At 40.3% G+C, this 24,205-nt stretch overlaps 1 protein-coding gene across 2 annotated transcripts; it reads right to left on the bottom strand.

Annotated features, from left to right (window-relative positions):
* Window positions 1-24,023, bottom strand: zgc:113278 (Translocating chain-associated membrane protein 1-like 1-like). Of its 2 annotated transcripts, XM_061795067.1 has the most exons (12): window positions 23,888-24,023; window positions 23,526-23,820; window positions 20,305-20,365; window positions 20,095-20,213; window positions 18,795-18,911; window positions 18,658-18,716; window positions 18,440-18,524; window positions 15,455-15,525; window positions 9,559-9,663; window positions 9,304-9,447; window positions 6,172-6,332; window positions 1-1,830 (listed from the first exon to the last, which is right to left on the bottom strand). In XM_061795067.1, exons 2-12 carry the CDS (start codon window positions 23,643-23,645, stop codon window positions 1,757-1,759), a joined length of 1,116 nt encoding a protein of 371 aa, XP_061651051.1. In that variant the 5' UTR covers window positions 23,646-23,820; window positions 23,888-24,023; the 3' UTR covers window positions 1-1,756. The 2 variants fall into 2 exon arrangements, with proteins under 2 accessions (XP_061651051.1, XP_061651041.1); XM_061795057.1 differs by having other exon boundaries at window positions 23,526-23,958.
* Window positions 24,024-24,205: the final 182 nt, after the last annotated feature.

The raw sequence follows: 24,205 nt of genomic DNA, 5'->3' as shown, positions 1-24,205 counted from the left end.
CAGGATTGGCATTTTTATTTCTTCCCTGTTTTGTTTCTATACTGAGACTCCAAACAAACTCTGAATTCTTTCTCTTCACAGATCCAATGGTCCAGGAGAGGAAAGATAAGGTCCAACAGGCAGGACCATTGGAGTGATACCTAGCAGCTAAACACAATCACAGGCACTCAAAAAAAAGGGAACGTTATCTGGGGGTGTGCAAACACAAACATTTAGCAACTGCAACTTTTGCAACTCAGCCTTTTACACGCAGAAATGTGTAACAGGCATTCTTTAAAGTTTGCAGGGGACCAGATGAGGCAGGATTTAATTGACATATTCTTACAATTCATGCACTGCACACAGGCTGTCATTTTTTTCTTCAACAGACAAGTTACAGAAAGACAAACAGATTTGTCGTCAACCTAATTCAGGCCAAGTTGATTCACACACATCTACAATAAGCAGAACACACAAAGACACACCTCCCATTGCACCACAGGATGTAAGCTGGGGAACAGTTTATGCTTTGAGGCACCAAAATGTAAAAGGAAAAAATGAGAATGCAGACAAAACAAACACAAGCAGAACAAGTGATACGGCCCACTGACATTATAAGGACACTTGAAGAAGGATTGTATTGTTTGGAATAACTGACCACAGTTGCTATGTACCGCTGTGTTTGCTGGTTACAATAACCATCAATAGTCTGTGATAAAAATAAATAACCCTCTTGCAGCAGTTGTAAAAAGGCCACTGAATGCTTCTGTCTGTGTGTGTGTGTGTGTGTGAGAGAGAGAGAGAGAGAGAGAGAGAGAGAGAGAGAGAGAGAGAGAGAGAGAGAGAGAGAGTAGCAAACTCAATAGCACAGGTAGGCGTTAGCCAGTGTGTTCAAACTACCATGCATTGACAACGTTACCATACAAAAACACTGAGTTGCAGCCTTCATGCTCAAGTGTCTACTCATGCTGATAGTCGGATTTAACTGTATGCATACGTTAAAGCCTCAGAGGTTCTGGCACAGTTTCCACATGTGGAGAGTCCCCTTGAGCAGGGTGAAGCTGAGAACCAGGTGAGTGAGGATTACATAAAATGAGAAAAAATGCCTCAATACGGCGTTGGATTTCAAAGGCACTGGCCATCATAATTGCAATAAATTATCATTACCTCACAACTTTAACACAGTACCTAAATAACATTACTACTATACACAGTGATTAATAGGGATGTGTTTTTTCCTGAAAAACAAACAAACAAACAAAAAACACCAAAAAAAAAAAAAATTGTAGTGCTGTGCAATAAAGGCTTTTGGGACATGACTCAGCAGCCTGTTTGGTCAGTTTAACTAATTAAGGCCCAAACAAAAATATGACAAACAACTAAACAAATAATCAAACAACCAATCAACCTTGTACAGTTTACATGTAAATTAAAACTTCACATTAAGTTGCATTTTAAAGAACCAAAATGTGGATTAATTCCATGTCATAACAGTGGAAAACAACTCAACGTAGGATCATGGTTGTACACAAAAGGACACTTTTTTGAAGAGTGAAATCGGTTCAGTTTAAAGCATCGGACCCAACTCTGTCTTGCCAAGCTCCAATAGCAAGAGAACCAAGTTAAGAACTCGCAGTGTGTCTCACAAAGGGAATCTCAATACCAAAGATGTGGGGTTTCCTTGTGATTTTGTTTCGAACGCAGTAGACACGGTGCTCAGTGGTATATAGAACATAGAGTATGTCACCATGCCATCTTTTTCTCAACTTCGCCGTTGTTATGAGTTTTTAACTCTTCTCGCCCGTGGTGATGTTTTATCATCAGGCTTCACAATTCCATTGGCAGCTCCAGCTGATGAAACAAGTGAACAGAAACAGCAGGTTTTAGAGCAATGTTTCCGACATTACAACACAGAAAATGTTTGACAGATACCCCTAGTAAAGTGGGCTGGAATCGTTCATTCTATTGATTTTATCCCCACCTTGGGCTCTGTACATATATTTTAGAGGTGGGAGTTTATATATATATATATATATATATATATATATATATATATATATAAAGAAGCAAATAGATTAGAGGCTGTGTAATTAATTAAAACCCTAAAATATCATTGGTCAAAAGTAAAAAAGACCAGCGCCATTTCTACAATCTACAAACCCAAATTCTAATGAAGCCGTACCAGCTTTTTTGGAACGTGTTGCAGGCATCAAATTCAAAACGAGAGAATATTTGGGAAAAAAAAAAAAAAACGTTCATCAGTTTGAACATTCAATATCTTGTCTTTGTAGTGTATTAAATTGAATATAAATTGAAAAGGATTTGCAAATCGTATTGAAAAATATTCTGTTTTTATTTACATTTTACACAACATCCCAGCTTCATTGGAATTGGGGTTTGTAAAAAAATAAATACATAAATAAAATATATAAAATAAACAGACACAGTCCCAGTATCCTGTGCAAAAAAAACACTACAGTCCATATTATTTTCATATAGGAATTTTAGTCTGGTTTAATAACAAGCCCATTGGCCCCACAATAAATGTTCTCCTCTTCCAGCCAGTTTCTGAGACAAACTAGCCTTGCTCATACTAAATCTATTGCCACTGCAATGTTTTGCATTAAGGTTAGCTCGAGCCCAAATACATCTTTATTTAGCTTTAATTGTGTGATTGTGTTGGATTTGCTGTCAGGGGATGATTTCTTTTTTTCACTTGAATTTGGAGCTGGATGAAAAACACACAATGGACCGAAAGGTCTTTGAGCCTACCTTTTAACTCAATAATTAACAATAATTGTTCCCCTCTAAATCCTAATACTTCAAGGTATCAAGACATGTTGTACAATATCCCGGTTGCCAATTTGGGAACACAAGATTTTGACACATTGTGCAACATTTGATCTCAATAGATGAACAGACAGAACAAATCTGATGCCTGTGTGGGTTTTCTCCGGGCACTCCGGTTTCTTCCCACATCCTAAAAACATGCAGCGTAGGTTAATAGAAGACTCTAAATTTCTCGTAGGTGTGAATGTGAGTGCGAATGGTTGTTTGTTTCTATGTGCCCTGCGATCAGCTGGCAACCAGTTCAGGGTGTACCCCGCCTCCTGCCCGATGATAGCTGGGATAGGCTCCAGCACGCCCGCGACCCTAGTGAGGAGAAGCGGCTCAGAAAATGGATGGATGGATGTTCCCCTCTAAATGCGAATACTTGAAGGTATCAAGACATCAGAATCGGAATCATCTCAATAGATGAACAGACAGAACAAATCTGATGCCTGTGTGGGTTTTCTCCGGGTTCTCCGGTTTCCTCCCGCATCCCCAAAACATGCGGGCTAGGTTGATTGAAGACTGTAAATTGCCTGTAGGTGTGAATGTGAGTGCATAGTGAGTGAGTTTATATGTGCCTTGCGATTGGCTGGCAACCTGTTCAGGGTGTACCCCACCTCTCGCCCAAAGATAGCTGGGATAGGCTCCAGCATGCCCGTGATCCTAGTGAGGATAAGCGGTACAGAAAATGGATGGATGGATAAAAAAAACATGACATCCCTACAAACACAGACAAACAAAACATGAAAGTCTGAAGTTAAATATTGTTACTTTGACATAAAACGATAACCCTAACCAACTATTCTAGAAAGACAAAAGTCTTCTATGAACGTCTATGTCAGGGGTCGGGAACCTATGTGGCTCTTTTGATGACTGCATCTGTCTTGGAGATAAACCTTAGCTGACATTTCTTAACACGATAAATGATGAATAATTCCGCTGACTTTTAAAATAAAAAAAATTACAGAATTCCAGGGCAGGCAGTGAGTTTTGGACCTGGCGCTTTAGTGACCTAATCCACCTCTTAATAACACCATCATGTCGCAAAATACTGTACAAAAATGCTATATAACTATGTGTGGCATTAAACAAGAGACAGAGGCATTTCTCATATTCGAGGATGAATGCCATTATCACTAAAGCAAGAAACACAGCTGAATTTATCTTCCAATACATCACCTCCAAACAACTCAAATTCTCTATATTGGTCTGAGGTTGTAGTGTACACACTACAGTATAGCACTTCACAGTTAATATTTATCTAATAACATGACAAAAATATGAACACCTAGAATAAAATACATCATACTCACTGGAGATGCTGATATAGATGCAGAGACCTTTCTTTTCTCCTGCCTGTCGTGCTCATACATGCTGCTCTGAAAGTGCCCAAAACAAGCCAGACAACAACTATGTTGGTTGACCTAGCCTCACAAAGTCAAGTTTTTCTTGAAAAGTGCCGTTCAAATTGAATTTTTAATCATATCCAACATCGTTCTCCCCAGTAAATCAATCTCATGCGCATTTTCAGCTCAACCAATCAGAGGGGTACACAGACTATTTAGCTGAACCAACCGGAGGACGGAAAAATGCTGATGGCGCTCAGCCTTTGTAAAGGCACTGTGGTGAATCTAAAATCTGATTGGTTAAAAAAAAGAAACGACCATTTCAACAGTGTGTATGTACTTGATGCCTGCACCTGGGATTCTGAAGGCCTTGGGGAGATTACATTTACATGACAACACACAGAAGCTGAAATCTGAAAAAAATCTAGATATACGATACACGACTGGAAGATAAGACACACGTTATGAAATGAAGACAAAAAGACTGTTGGAAATATATATATGTACACACACACATATATATTATATAGAATTATATTATTTAATTAAATTGTAAACGTGGGTCAGTGCTTTTGATAGTGTTTAGACCAGCAGAGAAGGCTCTGAAGGCTCTCACTGCACACTACTGCAGAAATCACAGTGTTAAGAATAATGCTCAAAATATAACACACTCTCATGCATTTGATTACAATGTCAGGTGTCTTCCGGCCGGGTACAGTAGGGTCAGACACCAAAACTATTTTTATTGGAAAATGCGGTAACCTACCTGGGTCTTTGGGAGGTTAAGAAGTAAACTTCACTCCTTTTAGTCAAATAGTCAGCAAGCCAATTCTGCGAAGCAAACTCTTTTGTCGAAGAAGAAGGCGAAAAGAAAGAAAGGTGAGGAGTAGGCTGCTATATATTTCAGCATGAATGGACAGGTTCTGTGGTGTGTCTAATATGCAATGGTAAAATTTCATCAACAGAACGGTCAAATATAAAAGACATGCCTCTGTCAGCAAGAACTGTTCACAATCGTACCAACATGATGGCAAACCAAGTGGAGGAAACACAAGTGAATGGCATAAATGCAGCGCCATACTTTTCCCTCGCATTGGATGCGAGCCATTTATTGCAACTCAGTGTGATTGCAAGGTATGCTGCCAGTGACAAACTGTGTGAGGAAAGTCTTACTGTTTTACCACTGAAAGGGTCAACAAGAGGGGAGGATTTATTCGTCTTTCATTAAGTTAACTAAAGAAATTTTTTTTACCGATGGCTAAACTTATTTCAGTGTGTACTGATGGTGCTCCGTGTATGGCGGGGAAATACAGAAGTTTTGTTGCACTTTTTTGTGAACACGAACATACTGTAGACCCATCCTAAAATTTCATTGCATTCTGCACCAGGAGGTGTTTTTTGCTCAATTCGGTAAGACTCGTATGACACAAAACAAACACAAGTGGACGGAAATGAAAAAACTTCAACCCGCAGACCAGTTGAATGTCAAAACTTGTAACACACTGCAACAAGTGAGTATTGCTGTATTGACCATGTTTGGATCTATGTATGGATCTAAGGTCACTCTGACATCTAAAAAACATCGAGACCAACCCGCGATCATGTTGAAAGGATGGAAGCCTGCATGAAGCTTAACCTCACCACGTATCAACCAGGCTCTGAAGCCATCAGCAAAACCATGCAACATCGGAAGTCGCATTAATGTTGAGAAATATTTTATTTATTATTGATTAGCTTCAGTGTAACAACGTTATCAAAAAGAATAAATTCAGATTTATATTCAAAAATTGTTGGTCTTACTTAAAAATCCATGCTTTAAGTTGTATTCCGTGTTAAAAAAATATGATATGGCTCTCACGGAAATTTTTAAATATGTGGCTTTCATGGCTCTCTTAGCCAAAAAGGTTCCCGACCCGTTCAATGGACAAAATGTATGCAGCCTCTTCAACTACACGTATGTGCACTGTGTCAGTTTGCTGCTGCTGACTAAATGCTGAGGCATTGAACCACTCACCTCTTGTAAGCTCCCTTTTGTGAGGTTTGCTCTTTGGGCTGGCTGTCTTCTTCTTTGAGGCCTGGATCTGGGTGTTTTCTCTCCACTTCTTCAACTGGAAATTGATGAACTTCCACATCATCCAAGCCTGAGTCAGGCAGATGGCTGCCAAACATGCCATCCTAGTGGGGCATAACAGACACACTTAAACCAACAACATTAAACTTGTATATACAGTGATTTGTGTTTGCATGTTAAAACTGAGTGAAATACAGTACATGGTTTCCATGACGAAAAAGACATCTTCTGTATTTTCTAATGCATTCCTGCACGATTAGACAGACTGTACCAATATAGTCCATGTTGACTAGCGTTGGGCATGGCAATTAAATGATCATTGAGAGTTCTGACAGTTGTGTAGAATTGATTGCTGATTAGGTGGCACGGTAGTCGACTGGTTAGAGTGTCTACCTCAGAGTTCTGAGGACCGGGTTTCAATCCCCGGCCCCGCCTGTGTGGAGTTTGCATGTTCTACCCGTTCCTGCGTGGTTTTCTCCGGGCACTCCGGTTTCCTCCCACATCACAAAAACATGCATGGAGGTTAATTGACAACTCTAAATTGGCTGTAGGTGTGAATGTGAGTGCGAATGTTTGTTTGTTTGCATGTGCCCTGCGATTGGCTGGCAACCAGTTCAGTGTGTACCCCGCCTCCTGCCCGATGATAGGGATAGGCTCCAGCACGGCCGCGACCCTAGTGAGGTGAAGTGGCTCAGAAAATGGATGTATAATTAAAATTTATGATCAGCAAAGATGAGAGTAACGCACTTCTCTTTCTGCTGGTTAAAAACTTGTTTTAAGTGTTTTAGATTAATTGGAGTCTATATAGTCTTGCATTTAATCTCTAGTCTGGAGTCTAAATAGACTGAGTTGCAGGAATCCAGGCTGTAAATATTAAAAGTATGGATTACTTTTTCCAGATCTATGGGGGAGCGAATTTACCTGATTTTGTTTAATTATCTGAGGTCGGAAATCTGCATCATGTTGGTGACTTAAGCATCAAAGGACAGCTCTAAATCAAAATTGACTCCCAGGTTCCAGGCTTCTGTCCTCACATTCTACACAGCGGTCATCGAATCAGTACTGTGTTCTTCCATCACAGTCTGGTTTGGTGCTGCTACAAAAAAGGACAAACTCCGACTGCAACGGACAATCAAAACTGCTGAAAGGATTGTTGGTACCCCCCTACCCACCCTTGAGGACAGAACTAAGACAAGAGCATGCAAAATCCTCTCTGACTCTCCACATCCCGGTCACCAGCTCTTCCAGCTCCTTCCCTCAGGTAGGCGCTACCGATCAATGCAAACTAGAACTAGCAGACATTCCAACAGCTTCTTCCCTCTTGCGATCAACTTCTTAAACAGCTAACCTACAATTCCATTACAACATGCTGGCAATTTTTTGACTTGAGTTCGTTGTCACATTTCTGTCAGGCCAATTATATATTACTCGTGCACTCACTGTAGTAGTCTCGCCACGCTGCACTATTTGCATATCTGTTGTTGACCAATACTGGCCACTCATGCCAGAGTAGCATTTGCTCCATTTGCATACTGATTGAGGAGTATCTGCAACATTTGCATAACCAACATCGCACTACTCGTCACTTTAAACTGCATACACTCCTTGAAGTCTCGGCGCCCTTTGCACAACGGTCATTGCACCGGACTATTGCAATATTAGTCATTCGAACTGCTCTAAGTGCTAGAGGACTCTGCATCTTTTGCACAATTGTCAAAAAAAATAAATAATGTACCGGCATTACCAGACAACTAGGAACCCTTTATTGCTTATTTTTCTTTTTGTCAATGTCTTTATGTCACAAAAGTGTTCTCTGTCAATTGACTGTCTGTTGTCATACCAGAGCGGCTCCAACTACCGGAGACAAATTCCTTGTGTGTTTTTTTGGACATACTTGGCAAATATAGATGATTCTGATTCTGATTGTTTGATAGGGCGCCCAGGGAGGAGAGAAAATTACTTTTGCTGCTACGATTAGGGCCAGAGGGTGTAGTTATTATGACTTTACTTTTGGTGTTGTGTATTTTCAGAAAGTTTTTACCATCACACTTTCTGACAGACGGGCCATAATGTGCAAAACATCGCTGGAGCCGGGATTCAGCGGAATGTACAGTTGAGTAGCATGTGCATACCATTGGAAATCGATAATAAAGTTCTGCAGGATTTTCCCAAGGGGCAGCGTATACAGTATACTGTGAAAACGAGGGGGCCCAAAATTGATCTTAGGTGGACTCAACACACAAGAGGGGCACAAGACTAAGTCAAAGGTCAAAGTAATCCCCCTGGAGTCTTACACATTCTCCCAGCCTTCTCTGCCATGCGTTCATGCATCCCTGCAAAGATTATTCCGGGCTCCTCCACAGCTCATCACGGCTATCTTAATGTCAACCACGTCTTCAAAGTGGGTTCCCTTTATGACGTCCTTGAGCTTGGGAAAGAGGTAAAAAAAATCACTCGGAGCCAGGTCTGGTCAGTAGGGAGGTTGCTACAGCAAGGCAATATTCTTGGCCAGGAACTATGGGATGCGCAGGGCATCGTGAGCAAGTGCAAAGTCATGGTCAAGCAACCACAAGTTGTCCTGTCAACTCTGTCCTCTTCTCGTGAAATAAATGAAGCAAATGCAGCCAGATCTCTTGATCTCTACATAGATATGCTGGTTGATCGTCTGACCCACGTTTAAGGGGAAAACTCGTAGTTTGGGGGTTGGGAAATACAGTATATCTTTTGTGACAGCCGTTCTAGGACTTTTCAGACACACCTCATATGCAGTAAAACACTTTTCTCTGAAACTGTTTAAATTTCTTTAAAGTTCTCTATTTTAGGGTACACACACACTATAGGTGTTTAATACCAAGAAACCAATGCACCCTAAAAAAATAACAACTTAAAATGATAATAGTTTAATGTAGTTGAGCAGAGAAGTTTACTCAAATGTGTCTTCCAAATCTCCACAGTCGTGTTGCTAACTCACAAAATCTGAATATTTGTGAAAAACTGGGTTCTGCAAACAAAATATTCCATTCAGATTCATCAGAAAAACAGTATCGATTTCATATTTTTGGCAGTTGGATTTACCTTATGGTGAGTACATTAAAGTTGCCTTCCACAAGAGAAAAGCCTTGGTTTTCTGTCCGGGGCAACCCAAAGCCAAATGTCAGGACTGAAAGAGTGAGCGTGAGGAGGCGAGCGATGACAAAAAGCAAAGCCCACAGAGTGAAACTGTAACAAGAAAACAAAAACAAAATGGCATTACATTACACAATGTGGTTCAGTTAAAAGAAAAGTAAGCCACCACCTAAATGACAATTTTTATAGTTGTATGAACGGTACCCTTTCTGCTTGTTCTCATCACTGAAGTAGAAGAGGCGTGAGGCGTGAAACAGGAGCTCCACCAAGTAGTGAGGGACCAACAAGACGACACCGAGTCGGTGGAGGCTGAACAAATGAGCGCAAGCAAAGAACAAAGAAACTTTCACTGATTACTGGTGGTCTAATTATCAGTCTCATAATCGTCATAAAACAGTGAATTATTGGACAGTGATGACCTAAAAATTATTTATATAAATATTAATAATTTGACACAGGCCATAGCTCACAAAAAGATAATCAGTCCATTAACTAGCAATATTGTGTCATAGACTTAATTTAAGTAACTATCCAGATTGGTCAGCATGACCAATTTATTTTTAAGTTTGAAAGACCTTAAAGTGACACACTGTCACACGTATGTGAGGAGCTTATTTCTGAATGGAGGTGCATTGTGTTCATCTGTCTATCTGCCCTGCCTGTCTGTGTCTGTCTATCTAGCTTCTGTCCATCATGGACATTCCACAGCACCCACTCCACAGCACCATCTCCAGGCAGAAGAGCAGCTAGAGTGACAGGCAGCTGCCACTGCCCTGCTCCACTGACAGAGGAAATCCTTCCTCCCCCATGACATACCGACTTTTTAATTCCACCCTACGGGGGTTTCTCAACTCACTGTACTGTCAACATCTTGGTCACTAATCACCATGCATCTTATTCCAGATCTTTCCACCAAAAAGAAATTATGACTTATATTTTATTTCTGTTCTTAAAAAAAACAAAAAAAAACAAAAAAACAAATATATATATATATATATATATATATATATATATAGTGGGTACGTAAAGTATTCAGACCCCCTTAAATATTTCCCTCTTTGTTATATTGCAGCCATTTGCTAAAATCATTTAAGTTCATTTTTTTCCTCATTAATGTAAACACAGCACCCTGTATTGACAGGAATAAAACAGAATTGTTGAATTTTTTGCAGATTTATTAAAAAAGAAAAAGTGAAATATCACACAGCCATAAGTATTCATACCCTTTGCTGTGACACTCATATTTTACTCGAGTGCTGTCCATTTCTTTTGATCATCCTTGAGATGGTTCGACACCTTCGTTGGAGTCCAGCTGTGTTTGATTATACTGATTGGACTTGATTAGGAAAGCCACACACCTGTCTATATAAGACCTTACAGCTCACAGTGCATGCCAGAGCAAAGGAGAATCATGAGGTCAAAGGAACTGCCTGAAGAGCTCAGAGGTGGCGAGGTGCAGATCTGGCCAAGTTAACAAAAACATTTCTGCTGCATGTAAGGTTCCTAAAAGCACAGTGGCCTCCATAATCCTTAAATGGGAGATGTTTGGGACGACCAGCCTTCCTAGAGCTGGCGTCCGGCCAAACTGAGCAATCGGGGGAGAAGAGCCTTGGTGAGAGAGGTAAAGAAGAACCCAAAGATCATTGTGGCTGAGCTCCAGAGATGCAGTCGGGAGATGGGAGAAAGTTCTAGAAAGTCAACCATCACTGCAGCCCTCCACCAGTCGGGGCTTTATGGCAGAGTGGCCCGGCGGAAGCCTCTCCTCAGTGTAAGACACATGAAAGCCCGCATGGAGTTTGCTAAAAAAACACCTGAAGGACTCCAAGATGGTGAGAAATAAGATTCTCTGGTCTGATGAGACCAAGACTTTTTGGCCTTAATTCTAAGCGGTATGTGTGGAGAAAACCAGGTACTCCTCATCACCTGTCCAATACAGTCCCAACAGTGAAACATGGTGGTGGCAGCATCATGCTGCGGGGGTGTTTTTCAGCTGCAGGGACAAGACGACTGGTTCCAATCAAAGGAAAGATGAACGTGGCCAAGTACAGGGATATCCTGGATGAAAACCTTCTCCAGACTGGGCCAAAGGTTCACCTTCCAACAAGACAATGACCCAAAGCACACAGCTAAAATAAAGGAGTGGCTTCAGAACAACTCTGTGACCTTTCTTAAATGGCCCAGCCAGAGCCCTGACTTAAACCCAATTGAGGATCTGCAAGGAGCAATGGCAGAGGATCCCCAAATCCAGGTGTGAAAAACTGCATCTCAGTTTTCAGCAACTCATGACTGTATTAGCTCAAAAGGGTGCGTCTACTAAGTACTGAGCAAAGGGTCTGAATACTTATGGCTGTGTGATATTTCCTTTTTTCCTTTTTAATAAATCTGCAGAATTTCAACAATTAAATTTTTTTTCTGTCAATATGGGGTGCTGTGTGTACATTAATGAGAAAAAAAAATGAACAAATGATTTTAGCAAATGGCTGCAATATAACAAAGAGTGAAAAATTGAAGGGGGTCTGAATACTTTCTGTAGCCACTGTATATATTATGTTTAAAGATGAACCCGTCATTTACGTTTTGTTTCTAAATACATTAACTATGTTTGAAGGTAAGTGCTCAAAACTGAGAATAATTTAGGACTGAATTGTTGAGATATAGTTTAAAAGTTTTTTTCACCTGCTACATTTTCTGGATATTTTTTTGGGTGGGGATAAAACAGGGTCACGCTGACGTCACCAGCAGAGGTGGGTGGAGTAGCCAAATATTGAACTCATGTAGGAGTACTGTTACTTTCGAATAATATGACTCAAGTAAATGTAAAAAAGTAGTCATCCAAAAATGTACTTGAGTAGGAGTAGGAAAGTACTCAAGGAAAAAACTACTCAAGTAAAGAGTAACTTGTGAGTAACTTCATATATATATTTTTTTTAAATCAGAGCATGAACATCAAATAAAATAAAAAATATAATAATACATGGGAGTCGACACACATCTGCCCCCATTTTAATTTTAAACTGCCCAAAAAACAACAACACATGCATTGGGCCCTACAGAAACATGATTTGCTTTATTCACTTAAATGACTTCATGGAGAAGCTGTTCGCTGACCAGTGTGAGTGATTGTGTGTGCGACACCGTATGATAAGGCTAATTTTACCAAATCACTGCCAAAACAACAATAGAAAGAAGTTAGAAGTGGGCTGAAATAGTCACAATTTAAGAGCTGCATGACAAAGCTGTTGCTTTTCAGAGTCTGGAAACTAATCACACTCGCGCGGCTGTTTTTTTCCCCCCCAAAAATGAGTCATTTTGATTGGCTCGCGAAGGCTATGTGTGCGGTCATGTGACTACCTAGTGTCGTCTGATTGGCACAACGAGCACCATATGAGGAAGTTGAAGATGGAGTCTAAAAATAGACGCGGACACGCAGGAATGGATAAAAGTAGCGAACGGGATGTCGATCATTGTAACGGAGTAAAAGTATCGATCTTTCTTCACATAAATACTCAAGTAAAAGAAAACGGTACGGTGCATTTGAAGTACTCTGACAAGTACAGTTTATGGAAAATGTTACTTAAGTAAATGTAACGGAGTAAATGTAGCGCGTTACTACCAACCTCTGGTCACCAGGGAACAGCACGAGTCGGCCCACCCCCACTATATAAACACCAAGCACCCTTATTCCATGCAGTGGCCATTCAGCGGAATTGCCACTTCCTTATTCAGGACAACTTGAACCAGTTCTACAAGTCTAGCGTGTTGTTAGCCATCAAATTAAGCCCACAACGTAACAAAAAACATCTTCCCTGAAGTGTTATGTGTTTAGTGTTATTTGGGCTACAGTGTCTCTGCCGTTGCTCCCACGTGTTTTGTTGTGAGGCAGCAGCGAACCGGACGGGATCCACCATCCCATGACCCATTGCCAGCCCGACAGTGGTAAGAGTAGCCGGCGGAGGTCCAGTGCAATGGCATTAGGGTCGTCAGCCACACAGTTGCCAGCCACACGTCATGGGGCGGGAAAGAGGAAGGGGGGGAAAAAAATCATCCAGGGTACCGGTGCACGTCGCGCTGCTGTGTCCGCTTAAGCTGCACACTTCATCGGCAACAGCAGCGTGGTTTACGGCCCGCTGAATTTCAATGGAGGCAAAGAAGGGAAAATTGTCCCAGCGGCACTGCTGCTTGTCATTACGCCATTTCAGAGGCTGCTTCTCTGCAGCCCGTGAGTGTGTGCATTGAGAAAGTGTACTGTGAGAGACATTTGATTTGATTAACAGCTGAAATTCTGGGGAGGCGGGTATTCAAAGCATTCAGTGACACGTCCACAGCGTCCGGAAGCTTGAACAATGTTTGCCTCTTTGGTACATCTTTGATAGTGTCTATATCTTCAAGCTCCTTTATCAGGGGTGTCAAATTAAATCGCACAGGGGGGCAAAACTCAAAGCACAATTTGGGTATTGGGCCAACCAGAATGAACATTTTTGAGCACAGTAAAACTACATTTTAATATTATTCCCCCCAAAATCAACTTAAACTTAATATTATATATATATATATATATATATATATATATCTCCATCCATCCATTTTCAACACCGCTTATACTGGTTAGGGTCGCGGGGCGCTGGAGCCTATCCCAGCAGACTTCGGGCGAAAGGCGGACTACACCCTGAACTGGTCGCCAGTCAGTCGCAGGGCACACACACACACACACACACACACACACACATATATATATATATATATATATATATATATATATATATATATATATATCTCTACGGGACTACGTTTGGGCAATCTGCCAACACGCATTGGGGCAGCGTGGCAGATTAGGGCCTATTCCTTCTTCATGGCAGTACAACAAAAAAGACGGCCCTCATTCCCCGGAGGCCAAAGAGCCTCTGCCTACGGCAGCGGGCAGACAAGCTTGGCGGCAGAGGGTGCTAAGAATCACCGGGTTAATTATGCAAAAAAGACAAAACGCACAAAATCTTATTTTTCGGACGCTCAACGTGCAAACGCTAAAGGACGATTCTCGATTAGAAGAGCTACAACATGAGCTAGAAGCCATCAAATGGGATATAATTGGACTTGGTGAAATACGTCAGAAAGATGAAGCTATGTTGACTCTCGATAATGGCCATCTATTTTATTACAAAGGATCAGAAAGCGGACGCAATGGTGGAGTTGGTTTCATTATTAATAAAAGTATCGGCAATTATGTTACCAGTATCAAAAGTGTTTCCGATAGAATCGCCACATGTACCATCTCAATTAGAAAGCGTTACTCGCTTCAATTGATACAAATATATGCGCCAACCATCAGCCACACCGACGATGAGGTGGAAGCATTTTACGAGGATTTATCCCGTCATTATAGTCAATCAAAGGACAAACATCTGCAACTTACCTCAAGGTGTTTTCTCAAGTAAGAAGTCAAAGTTTCCAAGTTTGGGCCGTGACAAAATTACGCTGCATGTTAAAGGAACAGTTTTTTTTGTCAAGCCGTACGCCTCTGGCAAAAGATTTGGAACTACGAAGCACACTAATTCCTTGTGGCTCATGAACGCGACTCGCCATCGATGAGTACCCTACGTCAACAATGTCACCATGACCAAGCACACCCGCGTGGTAAGTTTGCATAAAACTTTCAAACATTTTCAAGGTTTTTTAAATATATTTATCTACAGTAAGCTTTTACAGTACGAGGCCATGAAAAAAAACCTACAAAAAAATAATTTTGTACTGTACAGTCATATGGGTATGTATGGCCTAAAAAAAAAAGTGCTTCAATGTAATGGACAATCGACTATATGGAATGACCCTCCCGCCCCTATTAGTCTGTTCTATCGAGGTTCCAGTGTACTTTCAAAAGTTCTGTTAAGACAGGATGATAGGCGCTTGATCCTTATTGTATTTTGACTAAAACATATCAGAGAGAGACATGTTATTAAGACACCTGAGAACTGTTTTAATTTGCTGAAATTAGCATAATATTCCTCCTTTTAAGTTTATAGAGGCATGTGCAAACAGAGTAGCACAGTAGTTCTAGTTCTAGTCAATTAAAATCATATCACGGATGACATAAACCTCTACTCACTTTAAGATGTAGGCACCAGTGATGTGAACAACATAAAGGCAAATGTAGTAGAGTTGGCGGGGGATATCCTCCTATGGTGACAGAAGACAAATCAGACAAGAGTAAGTGACAGAAAGCACAATAAAGTAAGGCATTCATTAGCTGGGGCCTTGTGTGGACCGTTTTTTACGATCACTGGGCTTCATCTTGTCAACTCAAATGCGACCGGATACACTCGTTACCATGCCGACGACAACAATAATGGATCGCGCCATGTGTTTATCAGAACAAAATGGGGAAAAACGTGTGTTGGTGGTCACCGGTGCTCGGGAAAGGACGTTCGTGTAAGGCTTGCTTGAGGTATGTTCACGTACTTTTAATATAATACAGCAGGCAACAACACGTTATGTAGACTAGCAAGCTAGTGCTAGCACTAATGGTTGTAAGCGAACATGCAGGCGTTCTGTCGAATCATGCTCTAAAGTTTTGGTGTGTGAAGTAATTTAATTACAGTAGAGTAATTTAATTACAGTAAGTTAGCACCCATTATTTCTGTCATGTTGTAATTGTTGTTGTTGACCTGACTGATTCGAATACATGATCAGACTAGAGCAGTGATTTCCAACCTTTATGGAGCAAAGGCACATATTTTACAATTGAAAAATCTCACGACACACCAACAAACAATGTCACAAAAGGTGGATACATTAATTACTGTATGTACTTCCTGCCATCTAATAGAAGACCATTCATTTGTTCTGTCTGTCACTATGCCTCACTGGCATAAATAGATGAACAAAGATAAATTATTTATTGTAAATTTATTTTTTGGAGCAATTAAGTACACAAGTATATACAGTAAATGAATAAGTCATTTAAATAGACACATTGCTCCATCTTATGATCGGATTGGTGATCTGTTATCGTTTTGTTTTTTTTTAACTCAATGATCGGTGATCGGCCCCAAAAATCCTGATCGTCTAAAGACTAGTACACGGAGCTTGTGTATCTGTCTACCCACTCTGCGAGGAGGCGGGCCAGACCCGGCTTTGGCACTTAACTAGACCGGTGTACATTCAAGGCATTTAAAATGGGACATCTGCGCTGGTCTGGGTCAGTGGCAGTTCTAGACAGTCTGGCACCCCCCACCCTGCCAAAAATGGGCTAAAACCGGCACTGCTCTGGGTGTCACCACAACAGGCTTCAATCATCTCCTGTCGAAGCGGGTTATTGCATACCCTTTAAAAGGAGCGCAAATGGTCTTGCATGCTGATGTCAAATATGAGGAAGAGGACTCCGCAACCCGTGTGTAACTGGAGCATTGAATGTTCGCGGTATGAGAATATGAAATTGAGCTGGTGAAAAATCGCTGCAGACTTAAATGTGTCCACGGACTCCATTGATCTAAATCCCCCCAAAAAATGTCCTCGTTTCCATTACCCTCCCCCCACCCTTTCCTGTTGATGGTCGGCCAGAGATGCGCAATTGATGGTCGGCACACAAGGCACATCTACTTCGAATAGCTGTTTACAAAATAAACCCCAAAAAATCTTTGCCAGCACCTGTTATTTACCACATACCTGAGAGTAAAATACTTCTAAATGATTTTACAGTAATTAACTAACTTCCACTGCATCACAGGATTTTTCTTGACGTCACACAGAGTTACTGTATTTTGCATGCAGCAGAATTGTGAAGCCGTGTGCTCCCAGTATGCATTGCGCCATAAAAGGATGAACTGTTGCCGTAATAAAGACGTTAATCCTTAATGTTCATGAACGATAAGGATTAACGTAACATTGATTATGTGTGTTTATGTTACCCGTAGTTCGTTGAATGTGTGTCTTCTTTAACTCTCGTATTACATGTATGTTGCACTTTTTTTCCATGAAACCCTGACTGTGGGTTGTGTGCAATAGAGTGACATCCCTCACTTCTGCTGTATGCTAATGCCTGATACACACATAAAGATTTTCCTAATCGTAAATGAATTTTTATTTGCTACAGACCCAACACATAAAGTTAAAAAAGTGGCCATTTAACAGTTTTGGTCATCTTATGGGTGGCACGGTGGACGACTGGTTAGCACGTATGCCTCATAGTTTTGAGTTCAATTCTGTTCAAATCAGGCCTCGCCTTTGTGGAAATTGCATGTTCTCTCTGTGCCTGTGTGGGTTTTCTCCGGGTACTCCTGTTTCCTCCCACATCGCAAAAACATGCATGGTAGGTTAATTGAAGACTCTAAATTGCCCGTAGGTGTGAATGTGAGTGTGAATGGTTGTTTGTTTCAGTTTATCAGTTTATTTTTGAAAGGGGACAATGCAATTTCATAAAACACATGGAGTACACATGGTTAAAAAAGCCAGAATTAGCCAGAAGGCTAGTTTTCATCTGTAGTCCCCTGGCCATGATGTAAAAAAGCAGTAAAATACATCTACAAGACAATATAATACAGGATACATAATCAAACTATACTATTAAGAGAGAATAAAACCATAATTGTTTTGATCATAACAAAAAGACAACATAACATACTTGTCTTTTAGTGTTGGCAGCTATAGGTGTTAACTAGCCACATTTTCAGTTTTTTTGTGAAGGCCTTGTATGTTGTAAGCAGTTTAACCTCCTCAGGTACTGAGTTCCACTCACCAGTTCCACTCACCGGGCCTAAGTTAAACTAAGTTAAGCATTATCTGGCCTACTTCTTTTGCAAGCCAAAAGAGCTCCTGTTTACCTTGTGCGATTGAATTAATAAAATATTTGTCCTATACACCAATTAAAAGCTCAGTCAGTGCCTAAATATCAAAGACATAAGAAAATACCTAAGGGTGCAACCACATGTTGAAGTGACAATGGCCAACAGTTATATAAATACAACTGCACTCGTCACAAGGAACAGGGCATTGCTTTAACTGTTAAAAAATCCATGCAGCCTGGAAAACCTAACTGACATTGAATTACTTGTACAGTATGCTAACATGCAGACTGTTTACATATGAGCCTTACCTTGCGTACTTTTTGAAAGTACAGCTCAGGGAGTGCATGGAGCCAATAGGCAATTTGGCAAATGTAGAAAAACTTGACCTGAAAACTGAGCAGAGGAAAAAAATATTGTGCATACTGAATGTTCCATTTGTATACAGATAAATATTTCTCATTGTGCATTATAGGCCTATTTTCATTTTTAAATACAAAGTGTGACATGAAATTAAATATTTACATACACCATGTGAGTGTGTGGATAACCCTCCCATAGGAAAGTGGGATTTTTTGCAAAGTCCTCCTATCAAAAACAAAAGATGGAAAGAAACATAGATTATATTAAGGGAGAGTGCGACCCACTGAAGAGATGTGTTTTTACCGCTGTCAAGATGCCGCAGCCCCAAATGAAGGAGAACAGGTAAAATGCTGCTAGTTGCCCTGATTCATTGAACTTGCTGTGTTTGGTCTTTGACAGATGCAGCCTTCTGTTCATTTTCTGAAACAAAACAAGATGAAGACATTAAAATGGCACTTCTTGAAATGGCATACAAAACAAAAAAGAAGCGTTTGTGTTTTTACTACAAAATATGTTAAAATAATGTGACTATGTTTGATTATTTGACTCATAATGAAGATATCTGTTATCAGGCGGAAATGACAAAGACGTGGTCAGAAGCTATACTTGTACTTGTGCTTGCAAACGTTATATAAACTTGATTGCATTACAAAATCCAATCTTAAACTTAATATGACTAGCACCAACACCAGTCCTCACAAGAGAAGTGTGCAGCCTGGTCCAACAATTTCATCTAACACTGATGTGGGTGAATTGAGAGATACATTATCCTACTTATTACAAATTGGTGTACCACATAAACAGTTGTTAAGGTTAAATTATTATGTATTGTTAACTTCATTAAATTGTTTAACATTAAATTCATTCACATTCAGAAAAAACTTTTATTTATTAATATTTTGTATTCTCCTGGTTGTGAAAGGTGTCCCCCCAATGTGTTATAAATTCGAAGGATGAGGGATGGAATCCCAACTGTCCATTAATTCATTTTTACTGGAAGCTTGAGGATTCAGAAGACTCAGCTATATCACGAAAATATCATCGGGCAATGCTCATTAAGTGTTAGATTACACCTTTTGTGATTTGAAAGGAATACTAACAGAGGTGAGGATTACACCATGAAAGAGTAAGATTAAATCAGATCAAGATGTTTGAACCCCATTTTGGATTAAAAGCTTCTCTCCAAAACATTAAAAAATATGCTACTATAAAAGTTAATTCCAAATTATGTCACTTTTATTCACATCAAAAATTAATTACCACATTAAATCATTTTATACAGTATATTATCCTTCTCCATCCTGTAAATATTCAGGATAAAAGAAACGGCACATAATATAACAATTTCAAATGATAGCTGCAACATACAGTCCAGATACACCGTAGAAGGCCCTTCCAAACATACACAGGTATATGAAGCATCTTTTCCCCTATAGTTTAGAGGTCAGAAGTGTATGAATGATTATAGTTTCAAGGACAAATCTGAGACAAAGGCTTGCCTACCCAAAAATGTTTTTCAAAAAGTGCAGCATGTAAAATACCCAATATATTAAGGCACCGCGTTACAACGGGCACAGAATGAATGGTGAGCTTGTATACTCACATCAAGAATATACTCTTGTATCAGGGCATGAAGGATGACGACAATTAGAAGGTAAAAAAACACAGTGGCCACATCTTTAGGTCCATACTGGTAAAGGTTCACTAGATCATTCTTTTCATCTGGAAAAAAACAGAAGCGCAGAAGTAAATGAGACTGCTGACCCTGTACTCTGAGAGGAGACGATCACCGGACATCAAGCCTTCTACTCACCAAGAACTTGTGTGACGTTGTACTGGACTGTGATGAACATGATGGAAAACTTTGCTGTGACCTGGAAAGAAAATGGTGATAGAATAACGTTTTTAGCTTGCTTTGTAGAATTTGTCATGATGGTACAAAATGTTTAACAATAACAAGGGGACAATTCATACAAAAGGTGCAAACAATCTCTCTATTCATTTTTCACTATTACCAACTCCAAAGGCTAATCCCAAATTCATCCTCGAGGAAAATATTAAGTAAAGTATTTATTTATTTTTTTGGGCCATCTCTGGATTTTAAGTTAGTTCATTCTGTGTTGTGACATAACCCCTAACATCGCTCCGTCGCTTAATATATTTAACATTAATATCCGTAAACTAATTAGATTTAGTTTCCCAATTAATATGAGACCTACTAGCGGATCAGCTCTTGTCGCCGATGTTACGTGTGCTTCGCGGTTCCGCTGGGACCACAACCTCAACACGAAAATACAAAAGACCAGTGCAACGAATACAACACTGGCTGATCTGATGAGCAAAAAATTTTGCTTAAACATAAGAGTAGCAAGAGAGGATGTCAGCTCCACAGGTGGGTAGTAGCCAAATATTGTACTCAAGTAAGAGTACTGTTACTTGACAATAATGTGACTCAATTAAAAGTAAAAAGTAGTCTTTCAAAAAATTACTTGAGTATGAGTAAAAGGTACACAGTGAAATAATTACTCAAGTACTGAGTAAATAGTGAGTAACTTCTGATTTTTTTTTTAACCACAACATGAACATCAATAAAATAAAAATAACAAAATAAAATGTTTTTTACTGCAAGGTGTTTTCTCATGTTATACGTGGGCTGAAATATCCACGTTTGGGCAGATAGTGCCAGACAAATACAACAATACATGAAAGCTGTTGTTTTTGTTCGTCTAAATGTAAACACGAGTAGCGCGCCGTTCCCTTTATGTTAATGACGACCTTCCCAAAATGGCCGCCACATAGGCACGACAATCAGCCGGGCTGGCTTATCTGGTGTTAATACCTATGCCAGGGAAGCCCGATAGAAGACGTGTGAGGTCATGTGACTTTCTTGTGTTGATTAATTGGTGAACTAGACTTAAACAGCATTGGCGCGTAAAGGAAAAACTCATCGGATCTGTACGATTCATGTAAATGGCCTATTTTTAGTTCAAAATGGCAAATTCCGCCGAAAGGCGACTGATTTGCATGTATGAATGTTAAGTTTATGCAGCACCAAACCCCCTGTGGATAAGTACAGAAACACACCCGGCCATCCACATTCTCTACCGCTTATGCTGTTCAATGTCACTGGGAACTGGAGCCGCTCTCAGCTGACTGAGGATGGAAGGCGGGCGAAACCTTGGACTGGTCACCAGTCCATCACTGGAACTGGCTACTGAACCCACACTGCATGCATGGATGTCAGCAGAATGAACCACTACACTATCACTACACATTAATGACACAACCTTAAATGAATTATAAACCAACAAATCAAGATTTCAACAGGACCATATTAGTTACCCCTGAATGTTAAATCAAGTTTTGAGCTTACATTTTGGACAATTACTGTATATAGTTTCAACGCAACATGTCTGCCTCACAGGTTCGCGGTTAGAATCTCAGCTCAGGCCTGTCTTGTTTGCATGTTCTCCCTGTGCTTCCGTGGGTTTTCTCTGGGTACTTCAGTGTCCTCCCACATTTAAAAAAACATGCTTGTTCGTTTCACTTAAGACCCAAATTTGCTCATCACTGTGAGTGTAAATTGTTGTTTGTCTATCTGTGCCAGGCGATTGTTCGACAACATCAAAGTCAGCTGAGATAGGCTCCAGCTCATCCATAACCCTGATGGGGACAAGCGTTATGAAAAATGGATGGATGGATGTCAAATACTGAATGCCATTGATATACATGTGAAGCTCTCTTTTTGAGGATACTATAAATACATTTGGATTATTCTGAGAAAAATGACATTCGTTTGGCCAGACAGTCCTTTGAATTTTCCCAATTTAAACATAGACACATAATTTTCAAGAAGTGGGGTGGGGGGATAACGTCAGTTTACCACATTCTAATCATGTACAATTAGTGTACATGTTCAAATTAAGTAAATTCAAGTGCACACAACAATACACAATAAATGACAAGTGCAATCATTTTAAAATTTGGCTTTTATCTCATTCAGGAAAAGAGCTCGTCATATATGCATATTTTCTCGATCAATATATAAAATCCTACTATATAGTACTCTATTTTAGGTTTTTGTTTTTTAAAACCCACATTATAGGCTCTGAGTACATCCATATAGTTCCCCACATATTCTACTATTGATACATATTCATTTTCTAAAGTTTTTTTTAGCCATTTACATATTTCAATTTAAAAATATGATATTTTGATCGGGCGGCACGGTGACCGACTGGTTAGAGCGTCAGCCTCACAGTTCTGAGGACCCGGGTTCAATCCCTGGCCCCGACTGTGTGGAGTTTGCATGTTCTCCCCGTGCCTGCGTGGGTTTTCTCCGGGCACTCCGGTTTCCTCCCACATCCCAAAAACATGCATAAATTGGAGACTCTAAATTGCCCGTAGGTGTGACTATGAGTGCGAATGGTTGTATGTTTGTATGTGCCCTGTGATTGGCTGGCAACCAGTTCAGGGTGTACCCTGCCTCCTGCCCGATGACAGCTGGGATAGGCTCCAGCACGCCCGCGACCCTAGTGAGGATAAGCGGCTCAGAAAATGGATGGATGGATATTTTGATCGTTAATAATCATAATATCAGTTAACGGTTAGGAATAAATAAATGTATCAACCTTATCTAACATGGAATAAAAAAGAGCATCATACTTGCAACCTGTTACTATGTTTTATTTAATTCCTTATTTTCTATTATTTTCTTTGCATTTTATGTAGTCTTCCTTTTTCCTTAATCTTATTTATACTTCATTGATTCAACTGCAGTTGTTCACATATATTCCAAATACTGTACACTATGCTGTCTGCAAAATGCCACAATTACAATGCAGTACTTAGAGTGCACGATGTGTTTCAATGCATTTCTTGTATAACGTATTGTTATTATTATTATTATTATTATTTTCTCTTCTACACTGTAGGCCCCTCACAGAATCCTATCCATGCTGTCATGCCAGGTAACGGAACCTCAGAACCGCAGAAGCTAGGCGGCTAATAAACACGATCGCATCCACAGAGTACCTCAAACATCAGGCCCAGGAGGATGATCATAGCCAGACATGACACCATGTCGGCGTGGTTCTGGATAACAAACTCGTGGCTGAGCACCGGTGGGCTCTTGTTCTTCTTTCGGAAGCCCATGGCTCACACGATGGGCAGGACTCTCAGCCTCCTGCTGCTGCGGGATCCCGCGACCCGCACCGCTGCTAGCCTGCGCCGCGCAGCCGATGGATGTTTGCTCCCCTTTAGGGCCGATCGCTCCCCCGCAGTCCGTCCACGCAGTGGTCCACTGCTCATGTGTCCTGAAACATCGTAGCTAACCAAACATACACACAAACTTAGTTTAAAAAAATAATAATAATAATAAATTTTTTACCCACAACCTTGTAAAGCCAGATGAGGGGCCCTTCCTTTCCCACAACCCATTCAGTACCGCCCTGTGTCACTGACGTAGTCGAACCGCAGACAACCGTTGCCTGGAACCGACGTATTTACACACCAACAATGGCACAAACATGTTTATAGGTTTGTTGTATTTCATTTCATGATTTAATGTTGGTCACGATGACAAATTTCAGGACAGTAATGATGATCTAATGATATCCAAGAGCTGTATCAATACCACGAGTCTAAACACACATTTAGGTTAAATGTGTAAATAATTGGGATGATTGACTTGGGCAATACTTTATTGTCCTGTG

The sequence above is a fragment of the Phyllopteryx taeniolatus genome, chromosome 1, assembly GCF_024500385.1.
Source record: "Phyllopteryx taeniolatus isolate TA_2022b chromosome 1, UOR_Ptae_1.2, whole genome shotgun sequence".
Taxonomy (NCBI): Eukaryota; Metazoa; Chordata; class Actinopteri; order Syngnathiformes; family Syngnathidae; genus Phyllopteryx; species Phyllopteryx taeniolatus.
This window is presented reverse-complemented; position numbering and strand designations above follow the sequence as displayed.

Excerpts from the sequence above, each read along its gene's own strand:
- zgc:113278 (XM_061795067.1), bottom strand. The coding sequence starts at position 23,645 with ATGGGCTTCCGAAAGAAGAACAAGAGCCCACCGGTGCTCAGCCACGAG. Across the intron at positions 9,664-15,454 it reads ACTGGTGCCTACATCTTAAA|CCTCCACCGACTCGGTGTCG; the intron begins GTGAGTAGAGGT and ends TCATTTGTTCAG. Across the intron at positions 9,448-9,558 it reads GATGAGAACAAGCAGAAAGG|TTTCACTCTGTGGGCTTTGC; the intron begins GTACCGTTCATA and ends TTCTTGTTACAG.